At 44.3% G+C, this 18503-nt stretch overlaps 1 protein-coding gene across 2 annotated transcripts in view; it reads right to left on the bottom strand.

The window, feature by feature from the left end:
- Positions 1 to 18503, bottom strand: part of P2RX1 (purinergic receptor P2X 1) — a 574124-nt gene that overhangs the window by 192748 nt on the left and 362873 nt on the right. For both annotated transcript variants that reach the window (XM_086954809.1, XM_086954810.1), the window contains exon 5: positions 8749 to 8851. In XM_086954809.1, coding sequence (XP_086810935.1) covers positions 8749 to 8851 — 103 coding nt within the window. The remainder of the gene's footprint in view (positions 1 to 8748; positions 8852 to 18503) is intronic.

The following is an 18503-nucleotide window of genomic DNA, read 5'->3' as shown; positions in this document are numbered from 1 at the left end:
TAGGCACATGTATGCCATTTTCCTTCAATTTAGTTAGAATACTAAAGCCTAAATTATATTTCTGAGTTGATTTAGATATCTGCATAGAAGGAGTTAAGGTGTTAGCTGTGTTACTTGATAGCTTGTTCGCTGCTTGGTCCGGGAGCCAATCAACAACATTTCTGGCCTCAGGTCATGTCTGGGCACCAACGGGCAAGGACCGTCTTTTCCTTTGGCACCATTTTTACAGTTCAATAATTGAGAAGTTGGGGAGACTAACGTGTCAATCATAGGAAACTCAAAAACTCTAAATGATCAACGGAATAAAAATAAAAGTAAAATTTCAATTTATCTTAATACAGACTGAAACTTAATGAACTTTAAAATACATATGAGGACCAACAGACTAAAAACTTTAAAACAAGGCTTACAATTACTTATTAAAAGCAACCACTGAACAAAAAATATAGATGCAGAGGATAGTACGGATTTGAAAACTAATCGTCTCATTACGCGTTCTGCGGTCCCGAGATCACTAAACGTGCTGTTGCAGTTCTACAGCCGCGACCTCGGTGGTCTGACTGCCGTATTACAAGTGAGGTGGTCGGACCGCAACAAGGCTCTACAACAAAGCGGTGCGGGTGCTTTGTAAAGTGAGGAGGAATGGAGGCGGGCCGATCCCGGCACCAGTCTATATTATGAGTTGCCCTTCTGCAGGCCTTTTCATTGTGGTGATCACACCATGAAAAAGTTGTTGGAAAGACAAAGAGGGGGCCATAAACAGGGCCCGAGCATTGTAGCTCAATACGAAGTGTGGCTGGGGGTCATATGTTGTGCCCCCCTAGGCCTTCAATGTCTTGCGTGCACTGTTAGCATGTAGGACATGGTGCCCTCCTGCAGTGTACACGCGACAGTGAAGGCACTGCTGTGGGTCGAAAGACCACCAGCGCTACAGACTTCAGGCGAGCGCGGCATTGGTGGTCCAGCGGTCAGACCTGCCGATGTCGTAATGAGGCCCTAATGCTAATTTGCATCTGGCAAATAGTATATGCATTATGAAATCAGTACCATTCATAAACATTGGTTCTTGTTTATCAGTGCAATTGCTAAGGAGGCAGACTATGTGCACATGTTTCCTATCTGTCAAAAAATCTGCAAATATTGGAAGTCAATATTTTGGATTATGTCACAAGCAAATGGTGCAGGCATAACTGTCTTAACAGAGATGACCATGAGAGGAATTTTAAAAGAGTGCAACCATAAGCTAGTTTTGCATCCTTTCATATGGTTTCAGTTGGCCAGCCTATTCCCATGGGTTTTACATAGTACTGTAAACTGTCATTTGTAATCTGGTCTTTTAAAAACTCTCTGTTAATTTACAGTCTGCTCTCTAGAAAATTGTTAATATATGAAAAATACATACTCGCACTAAAATAAGGCATTACTTTATTCACAAGCTATGTGATCCCTTTCCTTGAACAACTGATCATAAATTCATTGGAGAAAATATTTTGATTAATTTAAGTTAACATGTTTCTTAGTTTACTCACAGATTTTGCAGAAAGAACAGTGAGAATAAAACAGCATTATATAATTGCAAAGTGCCTGAGAGCCTGCGAATCGGGTTCAGAACTTCAGTGCAGTTCAAGAACCAATGTGTTGTGTGCTGAATCTGCAATTTCTGTGAACACTGCAATGTTGGGATCCCCATGGAAAACAAGGAAGTAGGAAGAGGGTTAATGTCTGGAATGGGCCTTCTACTCCAACATTCTAATGTTTGCCTTTCTTTGTCCCCCCTATTGATTTACAAAATGATACCCTCTATTGTTGGAATGCTCTAATAGAATTAAAGTTATTTTGCATTGGGAATTTCTGGTTACTAATGGTACTTTTCCTCTGTATATACCCGCTTCTGTATTAAAGGCTTATAGCTAAGGTAGAGGGCCTTTAACAGCCGTTATGCAATTCTCTACTAAATGTTTCTTAAATGATACAGCTACCATTGAAAGCAATTTTACATTTTGGGAAAGATACATCGAGGTCAAGCAGACGAAAAGTCTGTTTGCACATTAAATTTGTACAGATAAGGTGCATAGACGTTTGCACTACAAAAAGGTGCTAATGAAAGTGCAAACACAGATGTTATGTAAGAAAAAGTATACAACGAATGACAGAAAGGAAACAGCACAGCTGTTAACTAATATAAGCCTTCAACGACGAGCTAAAAATGCATATTGCTTTAGTGCGAGCTAATGTACACTTTGTGGAGTAGAGGGTACCTTTAGTATTGTCACCAAGATCAGAATTCTACTGAGTAACAAGGAACACTTCAGTCTCGAGGAGTTCAGCTTCCTGCGTCAATTCCCAGTTGCAGAACATAGGTGAGTAGAAATACAAGCACGAAGCTGCCATGTTGCGGTAAAAGCGCTCCAAATTTTAGTACATGAAAGGAATGTCCTGTACAGCAAATAAACTAGTTTATTTACAATTACCAATCCGATGGGCGACACTCTGTATCAAACCGATAACTCTTGATCACTGAGATGGTTATATATTACATAAGGAAGAAGAAAACTTTTTGAGGTTGGCCTATATAGTGCCACCAGAGTATTTTCTTTCTGACTGCCTGGTGTCATAAGTCTACTGGACAGTGCCATGTGTGCATTCTCATGACAATTTTCAACAAGCATTTGCAATGCAATAGGTCTCGCAGCATTAAAGTTTGAGTTACTGGCATTGTAAATGACAATGCTTTGCATTAATTTGCAATTGGTATATAAACATTGTTTGTGAATGGTTAGCTGTTGCTTATGCTAAGTTGGCAGTAATATAGAGTGCTAGTCTTGCTTGTTATAACCACTCACTCAAAGCTCAGACTTGTAGATACAAGCCGAAAATAAACCAGACCCCCATCAACTGTATGGCACTGAAGGTCTATGTATCTAAACGTCTTGTATTTCTCATTACACCTCTATATCCAGTCTAGCTCACTACCTTGATAGAGGCGTACCAGAAATCATGAAATACTAACATTGTTACTAAACCACAACAACTAGTGGCTACTGTCTTAATCACCTTCCCAAAGGTGTAATTCCACCCCCGTAAAGAGCTTACTGTTAGTGGAAAGCAAAATAAAGTAGTAACATTGCCACCCAGCCCACCTGTCCGTCGTTGCCTCGAGACTGTCCTGAGTCTTGGGGGAGGCACCAAACCGAACAGGAGGCTCCTTTAAGTAGATAGTGTGGGGGACTCTTAATGCTACCACCACTTGTTTACTATGCCGAATCGGAACAAACCTTACTTAGCAATGGATCAACCTATACCAGCATGGATCAAGGCCACGGAAATCCAAGAAGATAGGATGGTCTCTTCATGTTTGTACTCTTAGGTTACTCGAGCAACACTCGGTGCAAGCCACCGCTCCACGCCCGTATTTAGAGCTACAAAGTGACATCAGCAATATGGCGTCTCTAGTCTTTGTACAGAAGCAACGTGCGGCATGTGTATCTAGGAAAATTCAAAAAGGGAGACAACCTGAGCCAAAAAAGTCTCTGTCAGTCAAAACCGCACCTCCGCAAACAAGTGTAGGGATTTAAAATCCGAATGCTCCCCAGATGCGCCGCAATGTACTGACGGATGATGAACTACAAAATGAAGTCATAGCGTAGACGTTTGTAGTTCGCACTCCGGAAGCCCGCGCACGCGCCCACGCCCACGGATGGCCAGAGAAGCAGTGCTGGTGAAGCGGGGCTCCCATGCCCGAGGAAGAGCCCAGCGGAGTCTGCAGAAGTCCACAAAGCCGGTAAGTGGGGCTTAGTTGGGGGGGGGGGTGCGCTTATGTGTGTGTGTGCAGTGGCGGCGGCGGGGTCTCTGTATGTGTGTGTGCGTGCTTGTGTGTAGGTGCGCTCGTGTGTGTGTGTCTCAGTTTGGGCGCATGTGTGCAGGGGGAGGTGTGGCTGTGTGGCAGCTTTCCAGGAGAGGAGAAAGGAGCTGGCCACAGCGAGCGCGTTCGCGTGCGCGTGCGCGTGGCCCGCTCAATTACGAGCGAGCGGCCAGCTCCTGTCCCCTCTCCTGGAAAGAAGACTCCATAACAATAGGTCTCTGGCGAGACCGCGGTTCAACGCCACAAGACCTAAAAAGGAAACAACTGACCTTGTCTAAAGAAGCAGCACATATGGCAGCTAAGCTTCCCCCAAGGATCCTTCTGCAGACTATTCATACCTTCCGGGTACAGAGAGCGCGTGAGGGGCTCTGCTTTATGGTCCTTAATCGCTGGGGATTCATAATTAAATGTGAGGTCAAAATGGATACAGAGAGTAAATGTGATCCATCAATGTGGTTATTTAAAGCCAATGTAGTAATCCATGTCCAAACAAATAGCATCTTTGCCACAGGCCTAACATCTACTACTAATCAGCACTCACCTAAATAGAACCACAATGATGTAGCTAATTTCTCCTCTTTTGTATGTGCATACATCTTGTTCCATCCTGGACACTTATAAGCCTAGAGATTGTTGACCTATTAGATACACCGAAAAGTATAAGGTTCCAATGGGAAAAGTCACAATATTTCTAACTAGACGTAATAACCTGGGAACAATGAAATAGACCAATCCTATTAATCACTGGCAAGATAGTACATGCACTGGAGCAAAGAAGGTACTTTTAAACACACTGAAACTACAGATCCCAAGCCAAAGCCTATGTTGCTAAATACAAACATAATAAATGCTCTTAAGAGCAAGAAAAAGAAGGTGTAACTAAACATTGAGCAATTTGAGGTAAAGATCCAACGACATTCTGACGACTGGTTTCTCTGGGAATAGGTATAAGAGTGGCATTATTAGGAAATATTATTTTGGAATCTGCATAGGGCGATTACTTTTCTACTTTATATTGTGATGAGAATGTATGTGCCCACACCATGTGATAACACCATAGAGTGATGCTCATGATAGAACCATTTCCCACAAAAGAGGTAAAGTAAGCAACCCGATTAAGCGAAAGGCACTTGACCTGGATAGACTCTAGAGTTTTCTACCAGAATGAAATAGGGATTGGGATTGGGTTCCCCTATAATCACAAGAACAACAAATGCCATCTGTAAGATGCCATTAATGGCAGCAGAAACTATCCCTACTTTAAGAAAAGCTGTAAGGATTTCCCACCCACCTACACAACAATTCTTATATAGAATATTTAGCATAAATCTTTTGCATATCCCTATTCAGATTGGTTTAAGGATAGTAACAGCATATTTTACCACCAAGCAGCCAGGGTTCTGCAAACATGTGGAAAAGTGGCTCAGGCTTTTCATCTCTTTGTATTTGTTAATAAGTATGCCCTCCATCAGAAAAGCACACTGTATGCTTATTTCATTGACACAAAAATGGTCTTTTTAATAATATCCTTAAGCTACTGTTTTGCAAGACATCGTCCAACCTACAAATGAAAAAAGGTGTGATAGATGAACTATACACAGTCAACTATGTCTAGGAGCATTAGAAACTATTAGGTGTGCTAAAGAAGAAATGTGATCCTTCCATAGAAATGCACAAAGGTAGAGTGCTATCCTCTATAGGTTCCCTTTATTCACATATGATACTCTTAAAGATCTGTTAAGTACAGACGCAGACATAGCATCTTTTGTGGGAGAGAAGATCCATATTACACTGTTTCTTGAGTCACTTTCCTACTCTAGCCGGTAATATAGGAATATATATATTTCTGTTACATGTAAAGTATTGCATGACTTTTGATGGGGAATAGGGAAATGTCAACGTTCTCTTGAGATTTAACCTCTTAAGTGCTGCGCCTATACCAGCGGCCGACGGCTCCACTACCTCAGAAGTGCTGCCGTCGGCCGTTGGACGTTCCAGCTGCACCTGCGCAATGGAACGTTCAGCACTGGAGCTGGACGTTCCAAAGCAGCTAAGGTGTTAATGAAGACTGACATCAAACATGGTTGGGTTTCAGCTGGTTTTCCAGTTCTGTCATTTTACTAATCAGCCTTTTCTGCACATCACCTTTCCTTGTGGGACAATTAAAAAAAATAAACGCTTGGTTGGACAGCATTAAGAAACCATGCTTTCTCCTGCTTTATTGGGACTCATTGTATTTCACTGTTTAGAAAGTGAAATCTTGATCTTCTACCCTGGACTTCAAATGTATTGATACAAGAACTAAAGAAATCTCCGGTTTGATTGGCCATGAGGTAAGTCTTTATTTTCAGAGACTTCTTATGGTATAACTATCTCACTAAATTTAATTGTAAAAATCTTCGCTGAAGCTCAAAGAAATATTCATTCTGAATCATCTTTATTCAGACGGTGCTTTGCACAGTTTCAGGTACTTGTTTTAAAGTTTTGCGTGACTAAAACTGAATTCAACATATCAAATCCACTTTGTACACTTTTTCCCCCAAATGACCATCTGAAGCTGGTGTAGGACTGACTACTATTTAAATGACACCTCTTACCAATAGGGGTCATTCAATTCGACTTCTAAATTCTATATCCTGTTGAAATTTTTCCAACACCAGAGGTGTCTCGATAAAATATGTAACATTTGTTCAAAAGATTTAGAGATGCTTTTGTTAGATGCAGGTTAATCCTCCATTACGCTGCCAAATTGTTCTATTCTTTAGATGTCAGCCTTCAATTAACTCAACAATACATATGGGGTTATGGAGAGTTTGGTAGACAGGGTACACCAAACAGGTGGTCCACCTGCTCCAGTTAGAGTTGGGCAGACCATCATGTCTCTGCCAGCGGTGGCTCAGCCGGCGGAAACCATACACCGATGGGCTTCGGGCTGTTGATGACAGGACATCACTTGCCCGCCCTATTTAAAATGGACAGTCTAATGTAATTTTTTTCTGCTCGGGACCCCCAGAGAAAAGCCTGGCAGTGCCAAGCAGAAAAAAAATAAAAATTACCCTCTCACACTAGGAGAAGACTCCTAAGGCATCTAAGGGTCTTAGTTTGTTTTACAAAAGGAAACTCCCTATTTGGGAGTTTGCTTTTCTAAAACACAAACGTTTACTGACCAGCTGCTTGAAACATGGTGTCAACTCAACAAACAATTAGTGCCTTGAGAGGGGTCACAGTGGCAGGGGTCCAGTAAAGGCACATAGATTTCCACAATTTTTGTGAAGATCTGTAACTATTATAAGTGATAGTCCTCCCAGGTGGCAAAGAACATGTACTCTATCATCCTATGGGCTGTGGGCTACCCGCTAAACTCTAAATGAGGACCTTAGTCTTTAGTAACCTTGGGCAAAGCACTACGCTACGCTCGCGCAGTTTGCAAAGTTTGCACTACTTTGCACTACGCGAACCGCACGTAGCACAGTGCAAACACACGTAGCGTATTGCAACGGTCATTTTTTGCTTGATTGCGGTCCTCAACGTCAAGTTGGCGACCGCGAGCAAGCAAAATGACATCCCGGAGAGACTTTTTCCTCGTTCACGGTCAGCAACATCAAGTTGCTAATCGAGAGCGTGGAAAATAAACCTCCCGGCAGGATGCTAAACGCGGGGAGGTCAGATTTCTCATTGCGAGTGGTCGCGTATTCTCGCAACCGCTTGCAATGAGAAACTACCAGTCCGCGTTGAGAAAGCTGCCGCTTGAGTCAAAATATACTCGAGTGGCAGAAAACAACAGCTCGCACTGTGCAAGATGCCGTTTTCAATGATTGCACAGTGCCGGATGCTTGCCCGCACTGTGCAATCATTGAAAACGGCATCTTGCACATTGCGAACAGGGCACTACGTAGTTTGCGTAGTGCTATGCGTAGCTCGCGCAGTGCAAAGTGCACTTTGCGTAGCTACGCGTAGTGTTATTTTGCAAACTACACCCAGCCTTAGTCTTTAGTAAATACTGCACTTCAGTCTTATGTACCAATAGGATTGTTAGAGGTGGACGTTTGTTGGGGTTGTAGCAGGGCTTTTTGTTCTCTTTGTCACATTATGTGGTTTTGTGACCAGTTTCTGGCTTAGGAAAGGAGGTATTTGTGTGTCTCAGTTTTATAATTTAAAGTGAAATTAAAGGGTCTTTCTCCTTCGTAGTGCTACACTGGAGCAATGCTTTTAAAGCTCTGAATTCACATTGTGGTGATCTTTCCAATTTGTACAATGTACCATTGCATCAAACAATGTAACTAAGGATTTGAAGAGTATTATAAAATTTTGCACATTAAAAATTTGGAAGTACCAATTTCTGACCTCAACTATCTTTTGTAAAGTGTGTTTGCATGCAAATTTATTAGAGAGAGCTAGGTCCACGAACACACTTTTAACTGCCGCAGAGGTTCAACGACAATAAGCAAGTATAAGAAAAATGATTTCTTCAGTTGGATTCACTAAGATCATTTCTCTATGGTCCTTATGTTCTTATTGTGAATTTATTACGCCTTGACAGAATGTGTTTCCTAGCATGCATCGGTTACAGCCGCCCCTGGTTACAACACTTAAGTCGCTGGGGAAGGGGGGGGGGGGGGTAAAGATCCAGCTGATTCTGCCATTAACAATTCATTATGAAGGAGATAATGCAAAACATTTGATGTTTCAAAAATGGGTTTCATCGGAGGCTAGTTTGGTTGTGAAAACATTCTAGATATTATTAACATTCCAAACGTATGTAAAGGTTCGGACATTGCCATCGCCACAGTAAGGACTGAGGCACAGAGGACATTTGTTGAACTGATTTTATTTTTAAGAAGTTGTAAGCAGACATTTTTAAAAGAACAAACAATGTGAATCCTTACTTGGGGACGTAGGTGTCATTTTCAACAGGGCACCATGCATAGACCTCACATGTCTTGGTTTTGTTATTGTTATTGTAGGGTATGCATCTTCCAGTCATCACACCTAAAGAAAAAGAAAAGGCAGTGGGAACAACCAATGTCAATTTAAATGACATAGGGAATGATGTACTAAAGTTTTTCTCTGGCTTAAGACCTCATAAGTCTTAAGATAATAAAAACAGTCCTTAGACTGTGTAAGACTTTCTAAAGTCAAACCCTTTGCAAGTCATATCCATCCCACCAGCTTACCACAGTCTTAAGAAGAGCTTCACCAAACTTTAGTAAATCAGATTCATAATTATTGATGCTGCCCATCATAAGTTCATTGCTAGGATAAGCAAACATTGATATAATAACCAGGCGATGTGCTTCTGCATTCTGGCCACACCACATTAGTCACACTAAGACTGCAGTTTACAAAATATTACCTCAAACAAGGAAATACATTTACTTACTTTTCTAGTTCTTCAATCTACTTCAGTGTACAAAAAGATACCCAATAAGCAGCAGAAACTATTTTGAACCTAAACGGCTTCATACACAGTACTGCATTCAGGTCACAGGCCATTACTAGTAAATTTTGGCCTAGGGCTTTTCCTAGTATAAATACTTCCATAAGTTCATGAAAGAGTTTCCAATAGCACGAAGGCAGTTATGCTGGAAAAGCAGGCTCACCAGTGAGCGCAAGAAGCAGGTGCCGAAACATTACACTACCAAAGCTGCTGCTGTCGCGCAACATGAGTAGGCATCTTGAGGCTCTCCTGAGAGTCCCACAACCAAAGAAATCATTGCTCATTTAAAGCACTGCCTCCATCAAAACCATATATTGCTGGTCATGCAAATCCATGCTTAGTGCTGCTGTAAGATGGTAATACGGGCCTAGTGGTGACATTTTCTCCAGCGACAATGAATTATTCTGTGTGGTCTGCAGGCAGACCCTGAAAACAGACAGAGGTCTCCACTGAAAGAGATGACAACAGTGTAATTATAAATTGATGTTATAAAGTCAAATGGCTTTTATTTATCTAGGTCTATCACAGCCAGTCCTTCTTTCTAGGGACAGGTGTATAATCAAACCCAGATGCACATGCACGTGTATTTTACCACCATAGGTTAGGTTCTCCCTGCCCTCTTTTAGGACTGGAATTAGCTAAGAGCTTTTGATTTTACTATAAATACATATATAATATACTTATGTACATCTGTTTTCATCCAGTCCTCTTTATCCATTGGTCTGTTATTGAGTCATTCACATTTTAATTCCACCCAAAACAACACCGGCATGGGGAAGTGGGTCAGCCCTCTTCAAGCATTAGCTAACTTCATTGTGAGCAACAGTATTCTGCTCTATCAGAAGGGTCACAGCCACATACAAAGTAGTTCATTTCAGAGCCCTTCAGACCTCTTCTTTTGTGCAAGGGAAGAAAGAAGCCCAGAGCCATATTTATTAACAATGACCTGCTGATGCCATTCCCTGCGCTGATGCAAAGGTGTACGCTGTCTAGCTCTGGATTTGTTCTGAAAGCACTTCCTTCCCGACATATTCCACACATTAAGGGGCTCAATAGGATCGCGGACGGACTTGCGTCCGTCCACGACCCCAGAGTAGGAGGGAACCTCCGCATGGCCTGCGGAGTTCCCTCCTGTGAAATTAGGATGTGACCGCCACCCTGGAGGTCACATCCTCTATTTTTACCATTGCTGCGGGTGCGGCTTCAAGCTGCACCTGCCACAATGGTAAAAATGCATACATTGCATTTGTATGCAGTGCCTGCCGATTTCTGCATACAAATGGGGTACCTATGCACCCCCCACACCCCCTTCACCCAGGGGGCCCGCAACGGGCCCCTGCAGTGAAGTTCCACATGCTTTTCCACAGCGGAAAACCTGCCGCGGAAAAGCATGTTTTAAACCCCATCCTAATATTTCTGGCGGTGTCTGAGAGACACCGCCACCATATTAGAGCTTTTCCGCCGCGGTTGTAAGCCAACCGCGGCGGAAAAGCAGCGGACTGAAACCATGACCCACCAGCCATCCTAATGTGGCGGTGGGTCTTTGGTGGGTCCACAGCGGATTTTCCGCATCCTCCGGGCCGGCGGTGGCTTCCGCCGGCCCAGAGGATGCGGAAAATCCGCTATCCTAATGAGCCCCTAAATGTGTGCTGTGCAGTGCAGTGTGTGGAATGTTTGGAAAAATTACAACATTTCTCCTTGTAGGCTTCTGTGTCAAGAGGGTATTCTTTTTTAATGCAAAGCATATCTTTGTACATCAGGCTATGTATTACAAAATACGGGTGCTTGCACAGACCTGCCCAAGTAAAACTCAAGTAATGCCTCCTTTGACACAAAGTGAAGTAAAGCAGTGCAAAGCACTGTTTCTGCTGAGAAAAGGGTACTTTTGAAGAGCAAAATAACTTTTACAATGGAAAGTAAATATCTTTGCAAGACTTTGCGTCAATTGAGTGGCTTTACGAAGACAAGTTTGTTGGAAGTGTTGCAGAGCTTGCACTAATCTGCAATATGCACCACCGCTAATAAAACAATCACATACCTCTCACAATCTCTCCATCAGCTTTGGATTTTCCTTTGCATTAATATCTCACTTTTGAGATTTTGAGAGAGCACTAATAATTCACACTTAGTCATACAAAAACCCATTCACAGCCACCCCACTCCCAGAGACTTCCCACAATGCACATCAATCGTGACCTGCGCTATCCCCCTCTAATAGAGAGCCTGATAACTCTCACAATGCGCCTTTGATTTGGATTCAACCTGCACTGATGTACGAGCTTTGCTACTGTCAGACCAGTTCAGAGGGACATGGGCTACAAAGGGGCTACTGAGACCAACCGTGGGTGTTGAGTCCTTTTACTCCTGGGCTACTTTGGATTCTGAGCAACTAGGCAAGGTTCCCCTTCTGCACTTGAGTCTCAGTGTTGAATGTGGTCGAGTAGACCAAGGCTCCCCCTGGGGAGGTGGAGGAGGTTGGAGGAGTGTATATAGATTAGTGAGCACGGGCTCACAACCCAACATTTGTGCAGCCATAAATCAGTGTACAGCCAAATACTCACTTTTAGGAAAAAAGAGAAGCACAAAAAGGAAAAATCCGACATTCACCAACAATAACACAATTCTCCTTGAGGGTGGGGCTCCAGTGTTTCAATGGCAATTTTCTGTCCCACTTCTTCATTGAAGTAGCTCATTCTGTCCCTTAAATTCAAGTCAAAAGCTCCTTTGAAGTGCACAGGGAGGTTCGGCCATTCTCAGTGTGTGTCACACCTACCTTACAGGAATGCAGTAATCCACAAATCAGTCTGGGGGATCTTCTACCTCCACTCAATGTGTTACAATGCAGGCCTGGGTCTCCCAAAATGAAACCCAGGACCCTCCATGTATCGTAACATCCACAGGCACACATACCCCCAGTGCGTACATACAGCATACATGCACTGCACAGCACTGTATCCTGCGTGTACTGTACCACTCACAGGCACACATATTTCCAGCATATGCTTTTAACATGCATGCATTGCCCAGCATTGTATCCTTTATGTACTGTACCACTCACAGCACACATACATACATCATGTACATTTAAGATGCTTGCACTGCACCCTACATGTATTGCACCACTAACGGGTACATATATATTTATACAGCATATGCATCTAACTTGCATGTGCAGTATCATTCATGTATTGCACCACTCATAGTTACACATACAGTCAGCAAGTGCATCTAACATGCCAACACTGTATCCTTCATGCAATGTACCATTCACAGGTACATATACAACCAGCACATGTATTTATTCTGCACGCACTGCACAGCAAAACATCCAGTGCTACATCCTTCAGGTACTGCAGCTGCACCTTCGCCTGCCACCGCACACCTGCCCCCCACTGCACGACCAACAAATACCAGACCATACCGCCTCAGCTGTATCCTGCTCAGCACAAGCTCCCTCCACAAACTCGCCATGGAGATCTGGGTCCTACTCGACTCCATCTACCTCAACATCGCCTTCCTCGCAGAAACCCGGATGAACTTCACCTTCGACCCGAGATCGCCACTGCCATCCCAGACGGCTACAAGATCATTCACAACAAACCGGGTGGAGGCATCAACATCATACACAAAAACATCCTCTGCATCACCACCCACTCGGACGACTACTCAACCAACATGGAGCACCTCCACTTCCAGGTCCCGACGCACCCGAAAACCACCCACTGCAGCATTCTCATCTACAGTCCACCCAGACCCTGTCCATACTTCAGCGACTCCATCATTGACTTCATCGCACCCCAGGCTCTCGCCTCCACAGACTACATCCTCCTCGGTGACCTACACTTTCACCTGGACAACTTCAACAACAAGAACACCTCATCCCTGCTGGAGAAACTTGCCTCCTTTTGTCTCAAACAACTACCATCTCCCCAACCCACTCAGCAGGACACACGCTCAACCCCATCTTCTCGGCCAGCGACAGCATATCTGTCAGCCACTCCTCTGAGCTCCTTTGGACCGACTACCACTGCGTCCACTTCTTCTTCACCAAACCCATGAACACCACCACGCCCGCTGCTACCCTCGCAGAAGTTGGAACAAAGTCACCGAAGAACAACTCAACACTTCTCTCACCAATACCCCACCACTGACATCCACAGACGCTAATACCTCAGCATGTAACCTCCACTGATGGCACTTCAACTGCGCCAACACACTGGCTCCCCTATAGAAAGCCCCAGGCAAACTACACTCCAAGAAAGCCAGCTGATTCTCTCCTGCCCTGCATGAATCCAGACTCACAATTAGACGGCTTGAGAAGAGATGGAAGGCCACTCAGCTTTTGCAACTGCTGTCACCACACACCTCCACCTCATTAGAACAACAAAGAAAGAGGCAATACCAGAAGAGATCAATGCCAAGGCACTCAATAGCAAAAAACTTTTCGCTGTAGTCAAAGAATTCACCAAAGCCAGTACAGACACATCAGACATCCCACCCTCCCAAGACCTCTTCAACAACCTCAGCACCTTCTTCCACTGCAAGTATAAAGAGATATACGACAGCTTTGACAGCCTCGATTCCCAAGACCCTCTCACCCCACCCGCAACTACCTCACCCAACAACACCAGACCCGAGCAGACCCTGCTCAGCAGTACCCCCCTCACCACCGATGACACCATCAAGATCATGAACAGCATTCACTCTGGGGCACACTCGGATCCCTACCCACACCACATCTTCAACAAAGCCGGCACCTCCATCTCCTCCGAGCTCCATCAACTTCTCCATCTTCTCCGCCACCTTCCCGGAAGACTGGAAACATGCAGAGATCAATCACTTGCTGAAGAAAAACTCTGCTGACCCAAAAGGCCTCAAGAACTTTGAACCCATCTGTCTTCTCCCCTTCCCAGCCAAGGTCATCGAGAAGGCCATCAACTCCCAACTTTCCGAGTTCATCGGAGCAAACTACATTCTGGCCCTCTCCCAATCTGGCTTCAGAAGCAACCACAGCACTGAGACTGCCCTCCTCACCGCCACACATGGTGTCCTCACCCCTGACATGAGGCAAAACTTCAGCCCTCGTCCTGAACCTCTCGACCACCTTCGATACTGTCTCCCACCACACCCTATGCACCAGACTCCATGATGCAGGCATTCGTGAAAAAGCCCTGGAATTAATCCACTCCTTCCTCACCGGCCGAACACAGAGAGTCAGACTACCACCATTCCACGCTGATACCACAGAAATCAGCTGCGGAGCGCTTCAAGGCTCCTCCCTGAGCCCCACTCTCTTCAACATCTACATAGCCACACTCTCGCCCATCATCAGGAATCACAGACTCTACATTGTCTCCTACACCGATGACACCCAGCTGATTGTCTCCCTCACCAACAAACCCACCTTTGCCAAGAACAACTTCCATGACAGGATGAATGATGGTGCCACCTGGATGAAGAACAGCTGCCTCAACCTCAAATCAAAGAAGACCAAAATCACAATAGAGCGCTTTACACCAATGCCCGCAAACTCAACTTAACAGGTCCTATGGCGCGCATAGGCGAGATTTGGCACAGTGTCACCAAGCAGTTGAGTTGGCACAAGCGTCTGACGATAGCAATCCCTTTAAGGGAACCTGATGTTCTGGGATATCTTAGCATTTGTCCAGGGTTTGACAAATGGGATTTAATCTGAATCTCCACAGTTAGAGGCCTCTGGGTTAAAGGGAAACTGGCCTCATTTACAGAGCTTCAAACTAAATACCAATTGGCTCTGTCCGAGAAATTTAGATAGGTGCAGATTACTCATGCTGTGTCCTCCACCCTGCGGAGGGATGGCCCCCTCCCCGATTCTTCCCCTCTGGAAGATCGGCTATTGTTGAATCCCATGGATCGAAAAGCCATCTCATTTACATACAAGAAGCTGGTCAACAACTGTGCTGACCCGATGTTGAAACTGAGGGGGAGTGGGAGATGGATCTGGGAGAGTTGGAGGACGACATGTGGCGGGATGCATTGGCCTGACCTCAAGAAGTAGTCATCCCCATGTTCATGCGGCTCCTCCAGTTCAAGATCCTCCACCGGCCCTACTTTGATGCCAAATTATTGTTCAAATTAGGCAGACGCCCCAATCCACTTTGTCTCCGACACTGTAATCAAGAGGGCACTTTCATTCATATTTTATGGGACTGTCCACGTATCCAGGACTAATGGGGAAAAATTGCCTGCCAACTTGAGAGGGCGGGAGGCAAATCCCTTGGGTTATCTCCCCAGCTATGCTTACTCAATTTTTGGGGGGCGACGGACCTCACACAGGCTGAACAGGCGTGGGCCTCTATGGGCTTTATTATCGCGAAACGGAGTATTGCACAGAAATGGAGGGTGGAGGCGGTCCCGCACCTGGTTGACTGGGCAAAGGATATGGACATTGCCATGGTTGCTGAAAACTCAGTATTCAAGGGACAGGGTTGCCCCAAGAAATGGAATCAGAAATGGGGAAAATGGAATAGATACAGAGGGGACATTTGCATCTCCCAGTCGGTGGAGTTTCAGAGAGAAACACTGATGGCCCAGTTGACGGCGGAGGTGCTGGCTCCCCACCTCCCCCCTTTAGGTGTGGTGTTCTTGCTCTCTGCATCCCCAGCCACCTGTTGCAACATGTTTGTATTCTCTGGATAGCGTTGTCTTATTGCTGCCTGTAAATTGAATGACCGTATCAGTCTGCATGAATCCCTATTCCATCAAGGGGTAAATGCCACCATGATAATGTATGTATTGGAGGCGGGATTTCTTACAGTGAATTTGTTCTGTATGTACCGGTACCCGGTTGTTGTTCTTATAAAATAAAAAGTAAAAAAAAGGAAGACCAAAATCCTCATCCTGGGCTTCGCCACCTCCGCTTGGGATGACTCCTGGTGGCACTCAGCACTTGGAACACCTCCCACATCCACAGACTATACACAAAACTTCAACATCATCCTGGACTCCTCGCTTACCATGAACCGCTAGATCAACGCTGTCTCATCATCCTGCTTCCACGCACTACACCTGCTCTGAAAAATCTTAAAGTGGATCCCCACTGAGTCCAGAAAGCACTCATCAGCAGCAGACTCGATTACGCCAACACACTCTATGCTGGCAACCCCGAGAAACTCCACAAGAAACTGAAGAACATTCATAACAGCTCCACCATACTCATCCTCAACATCCCCCGCCGCAGCCACATTACTGGCTATCTGAGAAACCTACACTGGCTTCCATTCAACAAAAGAATCACCTTCAAGCTCCTCATACACACCTGCAAAGGGATCTATGATGTTACAACGTGTTATTTTACAACGCATGCTGTAACATCGCAACTTTTACAACGCAGGTTCCATTACATCGGATGCCATTACAACGCAGGATATTACATAGCAGATGCTCTTACAACGCATACCATTACATCGTAAGTATAGGTAAGTATAACTTTTTTTAAAAAAATGTAATTAATGTTAATGTTAATGTAAGCCGAACTTTTTGAGCGCACGGCTACCCCGAAAGGTGTCCCGGCGCTTTGGCAAAGAGTTGATTAATTTAATTAATGTTATTTTACTAATATAATGTAAAAAATTGTAAAAATGTAATTAATATAATTTATTTAAATAAGTTTAATTGAATTTTAAATAGGAATTAATGTAATTTAATTAAATTAATATAATTGTATTAATTTAATTTAATACATTTTATAATAGTAATTATTTAAATTTAATTAATTTAATTTAATTAATATAATTGAATTAATCTTAAAATTGTAATTAATTTGATTTAATAAATTTAATTAATTATAATTTATTTAATTAATTTAATTTAATTAAAGTCGTACTTTAAAAAAAATAAACCCTAAAAACACCCCTGTACCCCAAAACCCAAACCCTGCCCTAAAACCTAAAAATACCCCTGTACCCCAAAACCTAAACCCAGCCCTAAAACCTAAAAACACCCCTGTACCCCAAAACCCAAACCCTGCCCTGAAACCTAAAAACACCCCTGTACCCCAAAACTCAAACCCTGCCCTGAAACCTAAAAACACCCCTGTACCCCAAAACCCAAACCCTGCCCTAAAACCTAAAAACACCCCTGTACCCCAAAACCCAAACCCTGCCCTAAAACCTAAAAACACCCCTGTACCCCAAAACCCAAACCCTGCCCTGAAACCTAAAAACACCCCTGTACCCCAAAACCCAAACCCTGCCCTGAAACCTAAAAACACCCCTGTAACCCAAAACTCAAACCCTGCCCTGAAACCTAAAAACACCCCTGTACCCCAAACCCCAAACCCTGCCCTAAAACCTAAAAACACCCCTGTACCCCAAAACTCAAACCCTGCCCTGAAACTAAAAACACCCCTGTACCCCAAAACCCAAACCCTGCCCTAAAACCTAAAAACACCCCTCTACCCCAAAACCCAAACCCTGCCCTGAAACCTAAAAACACCTCGGTACCCCAAAACCCAAACCCTGCCCTAAAACCTAAAAACACCCCTGTACCCCAAAACCCAAACCCTGCCCTGAAACCTAAAAACACCCCTGTACCCCAAAACCCAAACCCTGCCCTAAAACCTAAAAACACCCCTGTACCCCAAAACCCAAACCCTGCCCTGAAACCTAAAAACACCCCTGTACCCCAAAACCCAAACCCTGCCCTGAAACCTAAAAACACCCCTGTACCCCAAAACCCAAACCCTGCCCTAAAACCTAAAAACACCCCTGTACCCCAAAACCCAAACCCTGCCCTAAAACCTAAAAACACCCCTGTACCCCAAAACTCAAACCCTGCCCTGAAACCTAAAAACACCCCTGTACCCCAAACCCTGCCCTAAAACCTAAAAACACCCCTGTACCCCAAAACCCAAACCCTGCCCTAAAACCTAAAAACACCCCTGTACCCCAAAACCCAAACCCTGCCCTGAAACCTAAAAACACGCCTGTACCCCAAAACCCAAACCCTGCCCTGAAACCTAAAAACACCCCTGTAACCCAAAACTCAAACCCTGCCCTGAAACCTAAAAACACCCCTGTACCCCAAACCCCAAACCCTGCCCTAAAACCTAAAAACACCCCTGTACCCCAAAACTCAAACCCTGCCCTGAAACTAAAAACACCCCTGTACCCCAAAACCCAAACCCTGCCCTAAAACCTAAAAACACCCCTCTACCCCAAAACC

This window comes from Lissotriton vulgaris, chromosome 2_1, assembly GCF_964263255.1.
Source record: "Lissotriton vulgaris chromosome 2_1, aLisVul1.2, whole genome shotgun sequence".
NCBI classification, from domain to species: Eukaryota; Metazoa; Chordata; class Amphibia; order Caudata; family Salamandridae; genus Lissotriton; species Lissotriton vulgaris.
Note: the sequence above shows the minus strand (reverse complement) of the source record. Positions and strands in the feature narration are given on the sequence as shown.